Consider the following 19,501-nt stretch of genomic DNA (forward strand, 5'->3'; position numbering starts at 1 on the left):
AACGCCCACTAAAATTCCCAAACGGCCCATCCAATCATATATAAAAGGGAGGATACATTTTGTTGTGAAAGTAACACGTTTAGGTGCTCTAGAAGGATTATTTGTCTAGAGGACAAAAATAAGGAAACTTTAGACTCCGGACAGCTGAAAATCCGATCAGTACCAAAAAATGAGTTCTTTGGGAGGCATAGTAGTTATTCTTTCAAGCTTTCTGTGTGTATTTCATGTCTTTGTTCTCATCAAGATTGTACACAAACTATGGTGGACTCCGACACGCATACAGAAGATGATGAAAGCGCAGGGGATCAAAGGCCCTCCTTACAGACTTATCCATGGAAACACCAAAGAAATCTCCGACATGAAAAAGGAAGTCATGCGCAGACCCAAGAATTTATCGCACGACATATTTTCTGTAGTTGTACCTCACATACACTCCTGGTCACAGATATATGGTAACGAGCTATATATATCTCTCTTTTAGTTAAATGTCGTTTTTTAAATTCGTTCCAACCTAAATTTTGGTCATTTTTGCATGAAATTGTAGGGAAGAATTATCTTCAGTGGCATGGTTCTCTTGCTCAATTGGTCATTACGGAACCTGAGTTATGCAAAGAGATAATGAGTAACAAAGATAAAGCTTATCCGAAAAGAGATCCCACTACCTTTGTGAAGAAGCTATTAGGAGACGGCCTTGTGACAACAACCGAATCTGAAAAATGGGGAAAATTGCGAAAGCTTGCTACCCATGCCTTCCATGGAGAATGCTTAAAAGTAAGTTTTTTTATAGTTACTGTGGTAAATATTGCAGAAGCTAAATTTGTTGATAGCATGACAGTATTATTTTCTAGATTATGTTTCCAGATATGGTAGCTAGTGCTGAGACTATGCTTGAAAGGTGGAGAAATAATGAAGAAAAAGAAATTGAGATGTTTGAAGAGTTCAGGTTGTTCACTTCAGAAGTGATTTCGAGAACAGCATTTGGCAGCAGCTATTTAGAAGGACAGAACATTTTTGAGATGTTGATGAAGTTAGCCTTCCTAGTTTCTAAAAACGCCCTCACAGTCGGGATTCCTGGCATCAGGTAATCTCAGTTCATTCCACAAGATTTTCTTGGAGTGTTACTTGTGTTCTCATGGTTATTAGTCCTTTCGCTTAATGTTGCAGTAAATTTTTCAAAACTAGTGATGAGATCGAAGCAGACAAACTTGTAAAAGGTGTATATGCCTCCATAATGGATATCGCTAATAAAAGACAAAAGACGGTAATAAGTGGAGAAGAAGCCAGCTTTGGGAGTGATTTTTTTGGATTACTTTTGAAGGCTCATCATGATGCCAGTGACGACCAGAGGATTTCGGTGGATGATTTGGTTGACGAGTGCAAGACTTTTTATTTTGCTGGACAAGAAACCACAAATACTTCGCTTGGTTGGACCGTCTTTCTTCTAGCACTCCATACGAATTGGCAAGATGAAGCAAGAAAGGAGGTCATAGAATTATTCGGCAAACAAGCTCCAAATCTCGATGGCATCGCCAAAATGAAAACAGTAAGAAAGTCACCGCTAACTATTGCTTGTCTTGAGCGGCAAAATTAAGCTTGAATTAAAATTGGAAGTAATCTTGATTTGGTATCTACTTTTCGTGTTCGTGTTCGCGCAGATGAGTATGATCTTGAATGAATCTCTACGCTTATATCCCCCTGTTGCTAGTTTTGGAAGGAAAGTTGAAAGGGAAGTTAGACTGGGAAATGTTACTGTTCCTGCTAATGTTGAATTAATTGTCTCAAATCTATCATTTCACCATGATCCTCGAATCTGGGGAGAGGACACACAACTTTTCAAACCAGAGAGATTTGCGGAAGGGATTGCTAAAGCAACGAACAATAATATAGGTGTATTTGTGCCGTTTGGAATAGGACCTCGAAGTTGTGTGGGCTTAAACTTTGCAATCAATGAAGCAAAGATTGTTCTGTCAATGATTCTACAACGCTACTCCTTCACTTTATCCCCAGGTTATGTTCACTTGCCCACTCAGTATGTGACAGTTCGTCCACAACACGGAGTTCAGGTAATGCTTCACTCACTTTGAACTGCAAAGGTGAATTTGGTGCTTAAATCTTGCAAAATTTATATCATCTGATCAACCACTGATTTTATGTATGTCAATTATCATTTCAACTTTTTCAAGCTACTTTTCTGCTTACTTTGGCAGCACTCTCGGATAATCTGTCACAAATTTTGTTTTTTCCTTTTGGTTTGTTATAAAGAATCCATCAAGAAAATGCAAACGTAACTGGCCGATTATTAGGAATTGTTTGTGTGGAATATGGAAGGGGCCGGCAGTCAACCTATATAAAGCTAAGAATTAACATAGACGTCTCAACTGCGAGTCTATACAATACAACCGTCTTCCTCATATAAACGTCATGAGTAAAATACGATTATGATGGGACACCGTCCAATATGTGTTATTGAACCAGTGAATGTGAAAATCTGACTCCTTTTATTGTGGAAATTATGGTTTTCGTTCGTACATGTTTAGGCTTGAGAGTAAGATTTGCATTACAAATACCAGAATTTGGCAAGAAAATTTGCACTAGTTGTGAATCCTTGCCAAAGGCCGAGGCATTTTCAAGGCACGTCAACGGTTCATTTTATAAACCACTCAAGTTAAGGTTGGTCTGTCAATGATTCTACCCGTATGCCTCACACTTCAACCCCCCCCCCCCCGGCCCAGGGCGCCGCGGGGCTACGCTTGGCCTTTGTGTATCGTACTAGTACTCTTTCCTAGTTTTTGTTTTGGTTTGGTAGAAAGTAGAAAGAATCCGTGTGCCTCGAGAAAATGAGAATAAATACATGATTAGGAATTGTTTACTTAGAATATGGACATAATTACTAAAATATTAGGAGAAAGTGATCTGTTAAGCAAATATTTTCAGTTGTAATGCATCAAAATCTTAATCGCATAGAGCATGTCATTAAATTAATCTCAAGGTAGACATGGGTTTTAAGGAAAATTATCAACCCAACTAATTTTAGGATAGGCCATAAACTTTAAGGAAAACTAACGAAAAATTCAAAAAAACTTTATTTTTAATGAAAAGTTATTTTTAAAGGTATATTGAATAGTACCAGGGAAATATATAAATGTAGTTTTTCGTTAAAAGTGAACAGTATTGAGAATGTTTTGTTAAAACTTCCTAAACCTTATAGCAAGGTGGGTCTATTACTAAATAAAAAGTAAGGGAGACTACCATCGCATAGCATGTCAATGATTCTACAATGCTACTCATTGGCTCTATCCCCAGGTTATGTCCACTTGCCCATTCATTATGTGACAGTTCGTCCACAACACGGAATGTGACAGTTCGTCCACAACACGGAATTCAGGTACTGCTTCACCCACTTTGAACTGCAAAGGTGAATGTCTTGCGTAAATCTTGCAAAGTATCAACTGATCAACTACTGATTGTTTGTATTAGTCAATTATCATTTCAACTTTTTCAAGCTATTATTCTGCTTACTTTGGCAGAATCTGTCACAAAATTTTCTTTCTTTTTTTGGGTTTGTTATAAAGAATCCATCAAGAAAATGCAAACGTACCCGGCCGATGATTAGGAATTGTTTATGTGGAATATGGAAGGGGCCGGCAAACAACCTATATAAAAACTAAGCATTAATGTAGACATCTCAACTACAAGTCTGTACAATACAACCCTGTCTTCCTCATATAAACGTCATCAGTTCCGTGTTATTGAACTAGTGAATGTGAAAAATCTGAATCCTTTTACTGTGGAAATTATGAGATTGTCGTTTGTACGTGTTTAGGATTTAAAGTAAGATGTGCATCATAGACACAAGAATTGGGCAAGAAAATCTGCAATGGTCGCGCACCCATTTTAAATGCCGAGGCATTTTTAAATAATGTCAACCGTTGATTTTATAAATCACTCAAGTCAAGGTTGGTCTGTCAATGATTCTACAACGCTATGCGCATGCCTCCCACTTTCCCCCGGGCTACGTGCACTTGGCCTTTGTGTATCTTACTAGTAATCTTTCCTAGTTTTTGTTTCGGTTTGGTAGAATCCGTGTGCCTCGAGAATTAGGGATTGTTTACGTAGAATATGGGCCTAAACTATGTACAAAAAACAAAACTATAACAGTAATAGACGTTTCAACTATAATCCTATCATCCTCGAATAAAATATTAGGAAAGGCAAACGATCTTCTAAGCAAACATTTTCAGTTGTAATGCATCGTCAATGGTGAAAACAAATTTTATTAAAACAAGGTCCTGGAAGCTTAATCACATAAGATTCATTAGCAATTAATCTCGAGTCAAATATGACAATACTATCGAACTAAACATGGTAAATACCAATATTAAACAAAACATGGTAAATACCAAAAATATATATGACAATATTTGGGAATTTCTTATATATTCATTAATCTCCAAAGTGGAGTATATAAAGGAGTTACAATTGGTATTACATATTTACTTCACCAATGTGGGACAATAAACTACTATTTACACTTTAACTAATATATAACTCGCAACACTCCCCCTCAAGTTGGTGCAAAGATGTCACGCATGCCCAACTTGTCAAGCGAGTTGGAAAACACACTATTAGACACAGCCTTAGTAAGAGCATCAGCAAATTGATCTTCAGATCTCACAAACAGAAACATAATAATTCCAGCATCCAATTTTTCCTTAATAAAATGTCGATCAATCTCCACATGTTTTGTTCGATCATATTGCACTGGATTATGAGCAATCTCAATAGCAGCCTTGTTATCATAATGAAGTCTCATAGCACCTTTAGGGTTAAACCCAAGATCTCTCAATAATTTTTTCAACCACAACAACTCACATATACCATGCGACATACTACGAAACTCAGCTTCTGTACTTGACCTAGTCACCACTTTTTGTTTCTTGCTTCTCCAAGTAACTAAATTACCACCCACAAACGTAAAGTATCCAGATGTAGATCGCCGATCAGTGATAGAACTTGCCCAATTTGCATCTGTATACCCTTCGACATTCAAATGACCATTCTTGGAGAAAACCAAGCCTCTGCCAGGAGCCATCTTCAAGTACCTCAAAATATGGGTTACTGCATCCATATGAGCTTCACTAGGTGAGTGCATAAACTGACTTACCACACTAACTGCATAAGCAATGTCAGGGCGAATGTGAGACAAATAAATTAATCTCCCCACAAGCCTCTGATACTGTTCCTTATGAGTAGGAACTTGATCTAGAAATAAGCCCAGACGATGATTTTGCTCAATCAGAGTATCAACAGGTTTGCAATCTAACATACCTGTTTCAGCTAACAAATCAAGAACTATTTCCGCTGAGACAGAAAAATATCATGCTTGGATCGTGCAACCTCGATTCCAAGAAAATACTTCAATTCACCCAATTATTTCATCTCAAACTCAGTAGCTAGGTACTTTTGAAGGCGTTGTATCTTCTTCTGATCATCACCAGTCACTATCATGTCATCAACATAACTAATCAATGCAGTTAGCTTACAATTTTATCGCTTTAGAAACAAAGTATGATCTGAATGACTCTGGATATACCCAAACTTCTTCATTGAACTTGTAAACCTCCCAAACCACGCTCTAGGAGATTGTTTCAAACCATACAAGGCATTTCGTAACCTGCATCCAACACCTTTTCCAAGAGATGTTCCAATACCAGGTGGGAGATCCATATACACTTCCTCTTTAAGATCACCATGAAGGAAAGCATTCTTAACATCAAACTGCAACAGAGGCCAATCCTGGTTTGCTGCTAAGGACAAAAAAACACGCACAATATTAAGTTTGGCAATAGGAGCAAAGGTCTCCTGATAGTCCACCCCATAAGTTTGAGTATAACCCTTAGCAACTAATTTGGATTTATACCGGTCAATAGAATCATCTGCTTTGTGCTTAATAGTAAACACCCATCGACATCCAACGGCTTTCTTCCCGTTTGGTAAAGGAACCAAATCCCAAGTAGAATTCTTTTCCAAAGCTTCCATCTCAACTTGCATGGTATTAACCCACTTAAGGTCAGACAAAGCATCTTGCAATTTTGTTGGAATTGATACACTAGATGGCTGACATATGTAAGATGCATATGGTTTGGATAAACGATGAGTAGCCACATAATTGTTGAGAGGATATTTAGCTTTGGCATGCATATCAGGCTCATATTGTACTTTAGGTTTTCCACGATTAGCTCGTGGAGGCAACTGATAAGTAGAAGAGTCGTCAGAATTTACCTCATGTATGCCACTATCTTGTACCAAACTGTTAGAAAAATCATCACTGGACGAACCATCATCTGGCAACTCGTTAGACATATCAACAACAGGCAACCGATCATCATAAGGTAATTCGTTAGACATACTAACAGGCAACTCGCTGGGCACATCTGATCTATCGTCAGTAGAAATAGTTTCGGGAATAACAGGTGACCCATCACTATCTGTATTCGACTGATCAGTATCACGCAACATAATAGGTTATGTTCCCAACTCTGCTTGTAACACATCATCCATACCATCTCTTCGAATCTGCATTTCACTCCCCCTCTCCCCCTGAAGTGGAGAGTCGGAAGAGGGCTTCACAAAATACGAAACTTCCTCATGGAAGGTGACATTCATGGTAATATAAGTTTTTTGAGTCGGAGGATGATAACACTTATAGCCTTTTTTATTGGTAGCATACCCAATAAAGACACACCGGAGAGCACATGCATCAAGTTTACTCCGCTGATGAGAGTAGACTTGCACATACGTAATACACCCAAACATTTTCAGATGAAGCTTTGATACAGAAACAAAAGAAACATGTTTTTGTAGCACATCAAACAATGTCTGAAAATCAAGAACCTTACTTGGAACACGATTGATCAAATACACAGCAGCCAAAACAGCATGACCCCACAAATGATTAGGAACACATTTATCTAACATCAAGGAGCGAGCAACCTCCATTATTTGACGATTCTTCCGTTCGGACACACCATTTTGTTGGGGTATAAACGGAGTAGTCGTCTGGTGAATAATATCATGATCACGAAAAAAACATGTCAAAGTGTGATTCACATATTCTCCTCCGTTATCAAACCTGAAGACCTTAACTTTGGTATGAGACTGAGTAGACACCATTGTACAAAATTCTTGAAGAAGTAACGGAACATCACTCTTATTCTTCATCAAGAACACCCAAGTTAACCGAGTACAATGATCAATAAAAGTAACAAACCAACGGAATCTATTACAAGTAACTTTCGTCGGACCCCACACATCAGAATGTATCAAATCAAATGGCAAAGTAGCTTTAGAATCACTTACGGGAAAGGAAGCACGATGACTCTTAGCCATGACACATGTTTCACACTTGAACTCCGAATCACTACAAGTATGAAATAAAGAAGGAAATAGATGTTTCATATAACTGAATGATGGATGTCCCAATCGTCGATGCCACAACCAAATTTGATGTCTGTCATCCACTTTAGCACTTAAAACTTGATGATTATTTAAACCAGAAATAACAGTATCCTCTATAGTCAAGATGTACAAACCCCTTATTCTTTTACCATGACCAATTATCTTTTGAGTTTGAATATCTTGATAATAACAATACGTAGGGTAGAAGTGAGCAGAACAATATAAGATATCAAGAAGTTTTCCTACCGACAAAAGATTGCACTTCACATCAGGGACAAGTAAAGCACGGACCAATGATAAAGTTGGAAGTCAGAAAGATAGTGCCTTGACCCTTCACAAGGGAATATGCTCCATTTGCACTAGTAATATATGGATCACGAACATAGTCACATAACTCATCAAACACTCTAGGGTCACTAGTCACATGATCAATGGTCCCAGTATCAATTATCCATTTATTTGTTCCACAAAGATGCATAACAACACTATGATTATATTGAGCCATTGAACAAAATCACGAATAATAAAGGCACAAAAGATACGCAGCGGAATGAAAATAATTTACCAGAATACTGCAGTAGAGCACTATTCACGGCACTGTAGAGGACCACTGTTCACGCACTATACTGTAGCGCGAAGGAAATCACGAAAAATGTGGGTACAAAATTACAACACACAGGTCACCAAGAGCGAACTGCTCTGATACCATATCGAACTAAACATGGTAAATACCAATATTAAACTAAACATGGTAATATATATTACAATATTTGAGAATTTCTTATATATTCATTAATCTCTAAAGTGGAGTATATAAAGGAGTTACAAATGGTATTACATATGTATTTCACCAATGTGGGACAATAAATTACTATTTACACTTTAACTAATATATAACTCGCAACAAATACTTCGTATTTAGCAGCAAGCCATGGCCTTGTTGTGTCGAAGCTCACCTCCAAACAACACCCGCAATCGCAAGGAACGAAGATGACATATTTTAAGGTTTTAAAGATCCTAAGTACCACGTTGAAAAGGGAAGAGCTGGAAGCAATGAAAAGCTGTTTGGTTTGAAATGTTCTGAGTGTCCTTTGTTCAGTCATTGCTGGGCCTTTAATTTATGAATAATGCTAATGAGGTTAAAATTGTAGTTAAAATTTTAGAAATTAAAAGACATAAAAATTGATAATTGATTTATTACTTAAGTGTTGATAAACGTATCATTCTACTTGGTAAAAATGAATTTCATAAACTCTGGTTTCTATGGTGTTGATAAACATGCCATTACTAGAGGTGTGTGAGTGAAATGATATTTTTGAAAATGAATTTAATAAACTCTGGTTTCTACGGTGTTGAATAATATTAGAGACAAATGATACTTGTTAAGATAAAAGAAAGAAATTAGGAGAGGCCCAATGAGAAATGTGCCGGGCATTCCCCATAGAATTATATAGTTTCGATTTTACAATTAAAAATCCTAATTGAGATGTAGGGAAAGAAAAAAACGAATTAAATTCTTTTCGATTTTACATCATCTTCATAGAGCATATTATAGTATATTTCCTTTGCACAAGAAGAGGATATTTATTATCGGCATTCCGATGTAGATTTTAGGGTTGAGACTGCAAGTGATCCCGATAGAAAATCTGGTTGAGATTGCAACGATTCCTTTGCTTCCGTTGGAGAAAGGGTTAATCTGTTTTAGTAGCAGAGGGAGGGTGGGGTCAATGGGTGACTATGGTGTCGCAATCGATGGCTTCGCAGTCTTGTTCGAGTCAGGCTAGCCGGCAGTCGTGAGGGATGTGGAGGATCCGATAGAAGGATTTCGGAAATAATCGTTTCCCTAATTCAAAGATATTGACAAAGTATTAAAGTGGGTAAATTACATTTTACACTCTAAAGTTTGAGTGCAATTTCAATTTCATAAATTATCTTTACAACATTACAATTTGATTGATTCAGTTGCAATTTCAAATGGCAATACAGAGGACAACTTATCATGTAGAAGTTGAGATTCCACCAAAAAACCAATTGAGAATATGGAAAGTAATCTAATTATTTATAAGCACATGTAACATCCCTTCTTTCCCCGATGTAGAATTCATACTTTCAACATGTACGTGTGGTGAATTTTTAAGTCTAGTACCACGTGTGGCCGTCAAGCTTCACACACGGGACAACTTGTTCTAATAGCATAATGAACTTCATAAAATCAATTTGCAATTAGGAATATGATTTATCATTTATGTAGTCGCTAAATTAAAGTTTAAACCTAGTAATTAATTTTTCGGGTACTCCGGCATTGTTAAAATTTGAACAGATGAATGAACTTCCCATATCTTTCAATCCGCACCTGGCACAACAAACTGTATCCACCCTTATATATGATTAGATATATTGTATGGATAAGGTTGTGATTATGAACGTTTGTGAATTTTAGAGGCGTTGAGCTGACATGGAATAGTTAATTGGCTCAAGCGGATGTGCCCTTCATATGCATGTCATTTCGAATTCTCCTTTTCACAACTTTTTTTTTTATACAATAATATAAGATACTAAGTTTGGAACTAATTTATTTGATGATTGATTGAAATCTAAGACATCTCACTTACAGGTAAAGAAGAACACTACTAAGTTTGGAACTCATTTATTTGATGATTGATTGGAGTATCTAAGACTCGAACTGTTTGCAATAATTTATTGAGTTAGTTTTGGGGTGATCTATTCTCTTATGTTACAAAAAAAAAAAAAAATATCACTAAAACGTAGTATTAAACTTTTTAAGATATAATAATAATTAGGGTAAATTACATAATACCCCATCAGGTTTGAGGTCTATTACAACCTCATACAACATCTTTAAAATATTTCACTTTCATACCTCACCTACTATTTTATTTCAATATAATACATCCGTTAGAAAATCCGTTAAGTAAACTATTAAGTGATGATGTGACAAATATGAAATACACATTTGTGTTGATGTAACTACCAAATTTATGCCACATGAAATTTTTTTATACATTTAAAAATAATTAATTTATAAAAAAAAAGACAAACAAACCCAAAAACCCATCCCTTCCCCTTCCCCGCAACCCCCCTTCACTCTCTTCACCTCCCCTCCCTTCAACCTCCTCCTTCCTCTCACCTGTAACCCAACCCCTTTCAACCTCCTCCTTCCCTTCACCTGCAACCCAACCCCTAAACCCCCTAAACCACCCCACCCCACCCTACCCAAAACAACCAATAGCTAGAGATGGGAAAATGTGGCAGCCACATCCCCTACACACCATTGTCGTCGTCCCACACGATCTGAGATAGATAACCCAGAAGAAAAAAAAGGCAAAAATGGAACCTATTGCCCATCCCCTACACACCATTGCTGCCATCCCACCTAATCCCGGCGACCTCCTTCTCTCACTCTAACCTCGGAAGCTTGCCATGAAGTGACACCCAGATAAAAACCTTAACAACAAGAAGGTCGCTGAGGCCAAATTCAAGCAAATCTCGGAAGCCTACGATGTACGTTAATGTTAATCTTTCTCGATTTGAATTCTATTTTTGAAAATTCCCAAATTTCTCAAACTTTTTTGCTGAGATTTGTTGCAATTTGGGTGGAAGATGAAAATTGACTTCAATTGGGAGATGAAGACGATGACTGACCAAGTGGTGATGGAAGAGCATGAAGAGAAAGGAAGTTCTGGGGATAGGGAAGACATGGGTTTGGGTGAATGCGGCTGGGATGGGGAAGACAACTGTTTTAGTTTTTGGGTTTATTTTTTTATTTTTATAATATATTGTTTTAATATTTAATATTATGATTAAATTATTATTTTTTAAATGCATAAATTTTATAAAATTAAAAAAAAAAATTGCCACGTGGCACAAATGTGGCGGCCATGTCAACTCTTAATGGACCAATAGATGAAAAATGTAACGGATGTATTATATTGAAATAAAATAGTAGGTGAGGTATGGAAGTGAAACGTTTTAAAGATGTTGTATGTGATTGTAATAGATCTCAAATCTAAGGGGGTATTTTTTAATTTACCCTAATAATTAAGGTTTCTATTACAAACGTTTAAGGTTTTAACAAAGGATAATGCTAGAAAGACTAAATTTGTAGATAAAATTTTAGGAAAATTTTATTTAAACCCATGTAAAATATTTCTACACCCAACTTACTCTTTGCACCCATTTGATTTTTAACTAAACTATTAATATCTCTTTAAACCAAAATTTATTACCTATTATACCCCCCATAAACCCAATTCAATATGTAGATTTTTCTTTACACCCATTTGATTTGGAAATGGATACTAAAAATTGGGGTGTGAATTCAACCATGTCTGACTACAAGACTGACACAAAAACCATGTATCACCATCTCTCCCTTTGCATTATCAATCAACGGGTGCATTGTTCTGGTTTTGTTTTTCTCTTCAAGTCCCCCCCCTCCCCTTTTATTTTTTAATTCGATAAAAGGCCATATATGAAAGGAGATTGGAAGTTTGAATAAATTGATGAACTTAAAATTTATTCATGATGATTGTTGGTTAATTAATAAATTAGGTAGGTTTTGAGGTGATTAGGTTGTGTCTTATCGAAGTTGTTTTTTTTTTTTTTAATGATTGGGGGGTTTCACATAGTTGCAGGTAGCTTCAGAAAAAAGAAAATCGGTGCAAAATATGGAAATGACAAGAGAGAAGGTGGTGGTAGTGGTAGAGACAGATCGGTGCACGTGAATCGGGAAGAAGCATTGAATTGGAGCAGGAGCTACGCAGGGACTCCTCCTTTGATCAATCGATTTCAACATGCTTCTAATATTAATTGAAATACTTTCTTTCTTGTTTTTTGTTGAGTGATTGCAGCAATTTGCTATTGCAGAAAGATAAACAAACTATGCGGGATTGATTGAAAAAAAATTAAAACCAAAATACTCATCTTCTAAACTCTAAAAAATTGAAATCAAACGAACAAAAAATTCATAAATTGAGTCATACCTTGGTTGGAGGATTCAAAACTTCAAAATCACCATCCATCAATAAAAAAACTTATTTTTCTATATGAGAGCTGTCAGGGTTTTAGTCGGAATGAACGTAGGATAAACAAAAAGTGATCGTAGGGTTTAATTATAGTGTTTGGGTTTATTGATAAATTTGAGTTTTATTATTAATTTCATTTTGTACTTAATAGTAATTATGCAATAGGGTAAAATAGACAAATTAACATTTAAAATTTAAGTTAGGTGTAGAAAGAGATTACATGGGTTTAAATAAAATTTCCCTAAAATTTTATCTACAAATTTAATATCCCTAGTATTACCCTTTAACAAAGACAAATACTAAGAATTATTTTGTGGACCACGTGTGAAAGAACATACTAAACATTTTGGCTTTTAAACATTACCACAATATTAGCTACAAAATATGAGACCCATCGTGAAATATTTATAAATCAAAGTATAAATATATGGGGTTTGTGCCCTTTACTAAAATCCGGGCTCCACTGCTCCCACGATGAGAAACGCACATCAATATAATCTTCTAGAACATATTTTGTTGAAAAGAATTTTCCCGGCCGGCAGTCCTGCTTTCTGTTTTTGGGTTCCTTCCGTATTTTTGGCTGCCTGAAACAGAGCATCTTATAACAAATTCAAACTGTTGAAGCTACTTTATGTTTAGCCTTCAAACTATCATCTGTTCAACCCAAAACTTGCTTCTGGTTAGTTTTTGAGCTTTCTATTGCTTGCCAATATAAAAGGTGGCAATGAACATCTCAAATATCATCATCTTCTTCGTTGACAAAGATGGCTCATGGACTCATTTCCATTTGTCTCATCACTTTGGTAGCCTTTTTGGCTGTGGACGGTCGATGCCTAGGTAAACATTCATCCCTAACCCTTCTCATTTTCTTCATCATCTTGTTCTCCATTTTTGCAAATTTTCGATTTATGGTCATTTTAAGTGGTTCATGGTGCATTGATATGTTGTTGCAGAAATAGCACATTTGAATGGAACTGAGCATCAGTCCGTGGTGGATCATTTTCACGGAGTTGTAGCAAATGTGACAGTGGGCGGATTCAACTTTCAGTTAAATTTAAGCAACCCTAAACTTGTTGAAGAACTGAATATTAAACGATCAGACTTCCCATCCGATTTTCTGTTTGGAGCCGGCACTGCTACCGGACAGGTACATGTTAAAATGATTTATGCATATATAGCGTCAAAATTTCTTTGTTATAATAGATTTGCTTATGTTAATCGTTGTATGTTGAGCGCAGACCGAAGGGTCAGCTAAAGAAGGAGGGAGAGGACCAAGTGGTTGGGATCATCGCATGGAAACACTCCCAGGTTTACATAACCTTAATAAGTTATCTTATCTTCATAATATTCTCCATTTGGATTAATGATCAGCTAACAAATTTCAATTACAGAAAAACTTCGAAACAGTACAAAGTTCCTTATGGCAGTCGATGGATATAAACGATACAAGGTGAGTAGCAAAAGGTCAAAACATCCTTGAAAATCCAGTTAGTTCTTAAAAAAATTAAGCTAAATACTGTTGAAGGTATATGAGAGGTCGCACTTGGTACGATGGCAAGTGCCTTCGTCCATGAGCGGTAGGTCTCGGGTTCGAGACTTGGGAGCAGCCTCTCCATAAATGGGGGTAAGACTAGCCGACATTCACCTCTCCCAGACCCTGCGTAAAGCGGAAGCCTTGTGCACTGGGTACGACCTTTACTGTTGAAGGTATATGGCTATTGCAAACGAATTATTCGTTATCTTCAAGGAAACATAAATGCTGGTATTACATTCTCTGCAAACACGGTTTCACAGATCACTGCCTTTTCTGATTCTGATTGGGCTGCCGATTTAAATACTCAAAGATCAATCACTGGTTATGTGGTGTACTTAGGGAATAATCCAATTTCATGGCAGTCAAAGAAACAAAATTCAGTGTCGAGGAGTTCTACTGAAGCTAAATATAAAGCCTTAGCGCATACTGCAGCAGATATAGCTTAGATACGAAATGTATTGAAGGATTTAGGAGTGTTCTTGGAGGCTCCACCTACTATTCATTGTGACAATATGTCTGCAATTGCACTAAGTGCTAATCCGGTGTTTCACTCAAGGATAAAACACCTTGACACGGATTATCATTTTGTGAAGGAGCAAGTACAACAAGGCAATTTGGAGGTTGTGTACATCCCAACTGAAGAACAAACTACGGACATTCTCACCAAAAGTCTTCACAGTCCATCATTTGTTAAACATTGTTACAATCTCAAACTGGAAAACCCTAGTTGAGATTGCAGGGGGATGTTGAAGGTATATGGCTATTGCCACATCATCAGTTGACTACCACATCATTTGACACATCATCACAGATTACCATATCAGCTATTGGAGTTAGTCTGTTATCAGGTAGTTAGAGTAATAGTGTAGCTGATAAGGCATATCTGCAGGCTATATAAACATGTACTCTGTGTGTGTGAGAATGTATTGAATCAGTTGAGAAATAACAAAAGCTTTCATTCTTCTTACTCTTTCTCTCGCTCTCATCTCTCTATTTCTTTAGGCTTTGCTGTTGTGTGTTCTGCATACATACATTCATCTCTACATATCTGGATGAATGTTATCATGGTATCTTCGCCATTCAATCTTGATATGTTCACTTCCGCTGTGCTGGTACAAGATTTCTGGTGATTGAAAAGCTTCTGGGGTTCTGGGTAGTTCGATTTCAAGATTATCAGGTGTTATCTTTCTTTATGCACTCTAAGTGTTTGTGTAATTGTCGCAATGAAGAATTTTCTATGCAACATTGAAATTTTGAAGGCCGATAGCCGTTTCTTGATGATTGAAGTGTCACTGTCAAAAGCATGAAGGCCGATAACCATTGCTTTTTGTTGTTGGTATTGCTTTTTGATTGATGTTTGCGTTTTCATATAAACAAGGCCGAAGCCAGAAGTGTGTGCTCTTAAAATTGGAGTAATTCTTGAAGAATTGTTGAGCAGTGGGTGTTTTCTTGATAAGTTGTGATACTTGAAAACTGTTTGCGCAGTTGTGTTCTTAAAATTGCTTCAGATTATTTGTGATTACAGTACTGTAAAATCATGGCATTTAGTTCTGTGAAAATTGAGAATCTTTTGGGCATGATCACTGTGAAGTTGAAGGAAGATAATTTTGTCAAATGGGATTATCAGTTTCAGTCTGTGCTTAAAGGCTATGATCTCTTTGATTTCTTTAATGGCGAATCTCAGTGCCCTCCAAAGTTTATCATAAATGCTGATACTGGTGTAACTAAAGAGCTCGCTACTGCCTATAAAGAGTGGGTCAAAACATACATTGTTGAGGTTTTTTGGCCAAACCCCATATCCGTTGCTTTCGGGTCTTCCACACAACAATTGGTATCAAAGTCCAGACAACGTTTGGGATTGGTGAGGCTCACAAGTTGGAGAGCTCATTTGAAATTTGGTATCATGTAGCTCTATTTAAATTTGGATCGTGGACGTCAATTTGGAGATGGCTCGAAACACTGCAGGGGGAGTTTGTTGGTGTGGCTTTGATCGAGGTAAAATTGGAGTCCCACATCGGACAGGTTTTATAGACTTGTAGTTGAGATTGAGGCGTCTATATTAATGCTTGGTTTTATATAGGCTGTTTGTCGGCCCCTTCCATATTCCACATAAACAATTCCTAATCATCGGTCGGTTACGTTTGCATTTTCTTGTTGGATTCTTTATAACAAACCAAAAGAAAAAAGCAAAAACTTGTGACAGATTATCCAAAAGTGCTGCCAAAGTAAGCAGAATAATATCTTGAAAAAGATGAAATGATAGTTGATTACATGATACTTTGCAAGATTCATGCACCACATTCGCCTTTGCAGTTCAAAGTGGGTGAAGCATTACCTGAACTCCGTGTTGTGGACGAACCGTCACATACTGAATGGGCAAGTGAACATAACCTGGGGATAGAGTGAAGGAGTAGCGTTGTAGAATCATTGACAGAGCAATCTTTGCTTCATTGATTGCAAAGTTTAAGCCCACACAACTTCGAGGTCCTATTCCAAACGGCACAAATGCACCTATGTTATTGTTAGTTGCTTTAGCAACCCCTTCAGCAAATCTCTCTGGTTTGAAAAGTTGTGCGTCCTGTCCCCAGATTCGAGGATCGTGGTGAAATGATAGTTTTGAGATAAATAATACAACATTAGCAGGAACAATGACATTTCCCAGTCTAACTTCCCTTTCAACTTTCCTTGCAAAACCAGCAACAGGGGGATATAACCTTAGAGACTCATTGAAGATCATACTCATCTGCATGAACACGAAAAATGGATACCAAATCAAGATTACTTCCAATCTTAATTCAAGCTTAATTTTGCCACTTAAGATAAGCAGTTGATTAATTAGTGGTTCACTTTCTTACTGTTTTCAGTTTGGTAATGCCATCGAGATTTGGAGTTTGTTTCCCAAATAATTCTATGACCTCCTTTCTTGCTTCCTCTTGCCAATTCGTATGGAGTGCTAGAAGAAAGACGGTCCAACCAAGCAAAGTATTGGTGGTTTCTTGTCCAGCAAAGTAAAAAGTCTTGCACTCGTCAACCAAATCATCCACCGAAATCCTCTGGTCGTCATTGGCATCATGACGAGCCTTCAAAAGTAATCCAAGAAAATCACTCCCGAAGCTGTCCTCATCTCCACTCGTTGCCGTCTTTTCTCTTTTCTTAGCGATATCCATTATGGAGGCATATACACCTTTCTCAAGTTTTTCTGCTTCGATCTCATCACTGGTTTTGAAAACTTTACTGCAACATTAAGCAAAAAGACTAACAACCATGAGAACACAAGTAACACTCCAAGAATATTTGTGGAATGAACCGAGATTACCTGATGCCAGGAATCCTGACTGTGAGGGCGTTTTTAGAAACTAGGAAGGCTAACTTCATCAACATCTCAAAAATTTTCTGTCCTTCTAAATAGCTGCTGCCAAATGCTGTTCTCGAAATCACTTCTGAAGTGAACAACCTGAACTCTTCAAACACCTCAATTTCTTTTTCTTCATAATTTCTCCACCTTTCAAGCATCGTCTCAGCACTAGCTACCATATCCGGAAACATACTCTAGACAAACAATACTGTCATGCTATCAACAAATTTAGCTTCAGTAATCTTTACCATAGTAACTGTAAAAAAACTTACTTTTAAACATTCTCCATTGAAGGCATGGGTAGCAAGCTTTCTCAATTTTCCCCATTTTTCAGCTTCAGGTGTTGTCACAAGACCATCTCCTAATAGCTTCTTCTCAAGGGTGGTGGGCTCTCTTTTCGGATAAGATTTATCTTTGTTACTCAATATCACTTTGCATAACTCAGGTTCCTCCGTAATGACCAACTGTGCAAGAGAACCATGCCACTGAAGATAATTCTTCCCTACAATTTCGTACAAAAAAATGACCAAAATGTATGTGGGAACAAATTGAAACAACAGTTAACTAAAAGTGAGATATAGCTTGTTAATTGTTACCATATATCTGTGACCAAGAGTGTATGTGAGGTACAACTACAGAAACTATGTCGTGAGATAAATTCTTGGGCCTGCGCATGACTTCCTTTTTCATGTCGGAGATTTCTTTGGTGTTTCCATGGATAAGTCTGTAAGGAGGACCTTTGATCCCCTGCGCTTTCATCATTTTTTGTATCCGAGTCGGAGTCCACCATAGTTTGTGTAGGATCTTGATGAGAACAAAGACAAGAAATACACACAGAAGGCTTGAAAGAATGGCTACTATGCCTCCCAAAGAACTCATTTTTTGTTGACTGATCAAATTTTCTCCAGTCCGGAGTCCAAAGTTTCCTCATCTTTATCCTCATGACAAATGACCCCACACGTAAACGTGTTAGCTTCTGATTGTTAGCTTACTTTTCTGACTACTTGCTACAATCCAAAGACATTGCCATAGTATTAGATTTGATAAAATGGTTACAATGTCGGGTGCTATCGACTGGAAAAGGATCGGATGGAAAAGTATCGGATCCTTTTTCTAGAGATTCAGAGGATCCTTGATCGTGATTGTTTATCGTATATTGTGTGATCATAAATTATTTAAAATTTTAAAGTTTAAAATTAAATATAAATAGTACTTAATGAAAAATGAAAATTGACCGTACGATGTACGATAAACAGTCATGATCATGGAATCTCCCGGATTCCTAGGAAAATGATCTGGTCCTATTGAATACCTGGGATTTGTAGCCACATAATTTTTTTTTTGTAATGTTAGAGAGACTAAATTTGAAGATTAAATTTGCAAACTAAATGACGTGTTACCAATAAAAATAAGTATGTTTATCAACGTGTAAGTAATAAATCAATCATCAACTTCCATGTCTTTTAGTTTTCAAAATTTTATCTACAAATTTAATCTCTCTAGCATTACTCTTTATTCATTTTTTTAGGAATAAGGTTTGGCCGTTGAAAGAAGAGCAGCAAATCTTGCTAAAATGAATAAGTTCTCAATCATAAATGAACACATGACCAAACAATTATTGAATTAAAAACTTGAACTAACATCACTCTAAATAAATGAACATGTATTTATTTTTAATTGGTTTTTCAACCTAACTTGCTATTCTTCTTCCAACGGCTATTGTGCTTTTCCGGGTAGTCAATACTCCGCATTTAACAGCTATTGTGCTTTTCCGGGTAGTCAATACTCCGCATTTAAAAGTTGAAAGAATGGCTCCCATGCCTCCCAAAGAACTCAGTTTTCAACATTCCAGAGTCCAAAGTTTCCTCGGCTTTATCCTCAAGTCAAATGACCCATCTAGAACACCTAAATGTGTCAGCTTTTGATTGTTAGCTTAATTTTCTGACTACTTTTCTGACTACTTACTACAATCAAATGACCCATTCTGGAAATAATGTTTGGCCCTTGAAAAAAGAGTAACTATTCATGCTAAAATGAATAGTTCCCAATCATAAATGAACATGTGATTAAACAGTTATTGAATTGAAAACTTGAACTAACATCACTCCA

General features: G+C 36.8%; 2 protein-coding genes and 1 long non-coding RNA gene across 4 annotated transcripts; 2 read left to right on the top strand and 1 right to left on the bottom strand.

Annotated features, from left to right (window-relative positions):
- Positions 1-87: 87 nt before the first annotated feature.
- LOC103420289 (cytochrome P450 CYP749A22-like) lies at positions 88-3,506 on the top strand. 2 transcript variants are annotated; one of them, XM_029103830.2, is made up of 6 exons: positions 88-452; positions 545-771; positions 849-1,081; positions 1,165-1,543; positions 1,656-2,063; positions 3,304-3,506. In XM_029103830.2, the coding sequence occupies exons 1-6, from the start codon at positions 170-172 to the stop codon at positions 3,331-3,333; spliced, it is 1,560 nt and encodes a 519-aa protein (XP_028959663.2). In that variant the 5' UTR covers positions 88-169; the 3' UTR covers positions 3,334-3,506. The 2 variants fall into 2 exon arrangements, with proteins under 2 accessions (XP_028959663.2, XP_070680145.1); XM_070824044.1 differs by lacking the exon at positions 3,304-3,506 and having other exon boundaries at positions 1,656-2,198.
- A 7,024-nt stretch (positions 3,507-10,530) lies between these two features.
- LOC114825544 (uncharacterized) lies at positions 10,531-11,504 on the top strand. Its single transcript, XR_003774298.2, has 2 exons — positions 10,531-10,980; positions 11,080-11,504. It is a non-coding gene; the product is annotated as an uncharacterized lncRNA (long non-coding RNA).
- A 4,737-nt stretch (positions 11,505-16,241) lies between these two features.
- On the bottom strand, positions 16,242-18,441 carry LOC103428266 (cytochrome P450 CYP749A22-like). The gene is made up of 5 exons (XM_008366361.4): positions 17,989-18,441; positions 17,665-17,894; positions 17,354-17,586; positions 16,893-17,271; positions 16,242-16,780 (listed from the first exon to the last, which is right to left on the bottom strand). The coding sequence occupies exons 1-5, from the start codon at positions 18,269-18,271 to the stop codon at positions 16,352-16,354; spliced, it is 1,554 nt and encodes a 517-aa protein (XP_008364583.2). The 5' UTR covers positions 18,272-18,441; the 3' UTR covers positions 16,242-16,351.
- Between the last annotated feature and the right edge of the window lie 1,060 nt (positions 18,442-19,501).

The sequence above is a fragment of the Malus domestica genome, chromosome 06 (genome assembly GCF_042453785.1).
Source record: "Malus domestica chromosome 06, GDT2T_hap1".
NCBI lineage: Eukaryota > Viridiplantae > Streptophyta > Magnoliopsida > Rosales > Rosaceae > Malus > Malus domestica.

What these genes read in the sequence shown, in the direction of transcription:
- LOC103420289 (XM_029103830.2), top strand. Translation starts at nt 170, where the DNA reads ATGAGTTCTTTGGGAGGCATAGTAGTTATTCTTTCAAGCTTTCTGTGT. An exon ending in GTCGGGATTCCTGGCATCAG is followed by an intron (nt 1,082 to 1,164) that starts GTAATCTCAGTT and finishes TTAATGTTGCAG; the next exon opens with TAAATTTTTCAAAACTAGTG. An exon ending in GTCCACAACACGGAGTTCAG is followed by an intron (nt 2,064 to 3,303) that starts GTAATGCTTCAC and finishes CTCTATCCCCAG; the next exon opens with GTTATGTCCACTTGCCCATT.
- LOC103428266 (XM_008366361.4), bottom strand. Translation starts at nt 18,271, where the DNA reads ATGAGTTCTTTGGGAGGCATAGTAGCCATTCTTTCAAGCCTTCTGTGT. An exon ending in CTCTTGGTCACAGATATATG is followed by an intron (nt 17,895 to 17,988) that starts GTAACAATTAAC and finishes ACGAAATTGTAG; the next exon opens with GGAAGAATTATCTTCAGTGG. An exon ending in TCAATGGAGAATGTTTAAAA is followed by an intron (nt 17,587 to 17,664) that starts GTAAGTTTTTTT and finishes TTGTTTGTCTAG; the next exon opens with AGTATGTTTCCGGATATGGT.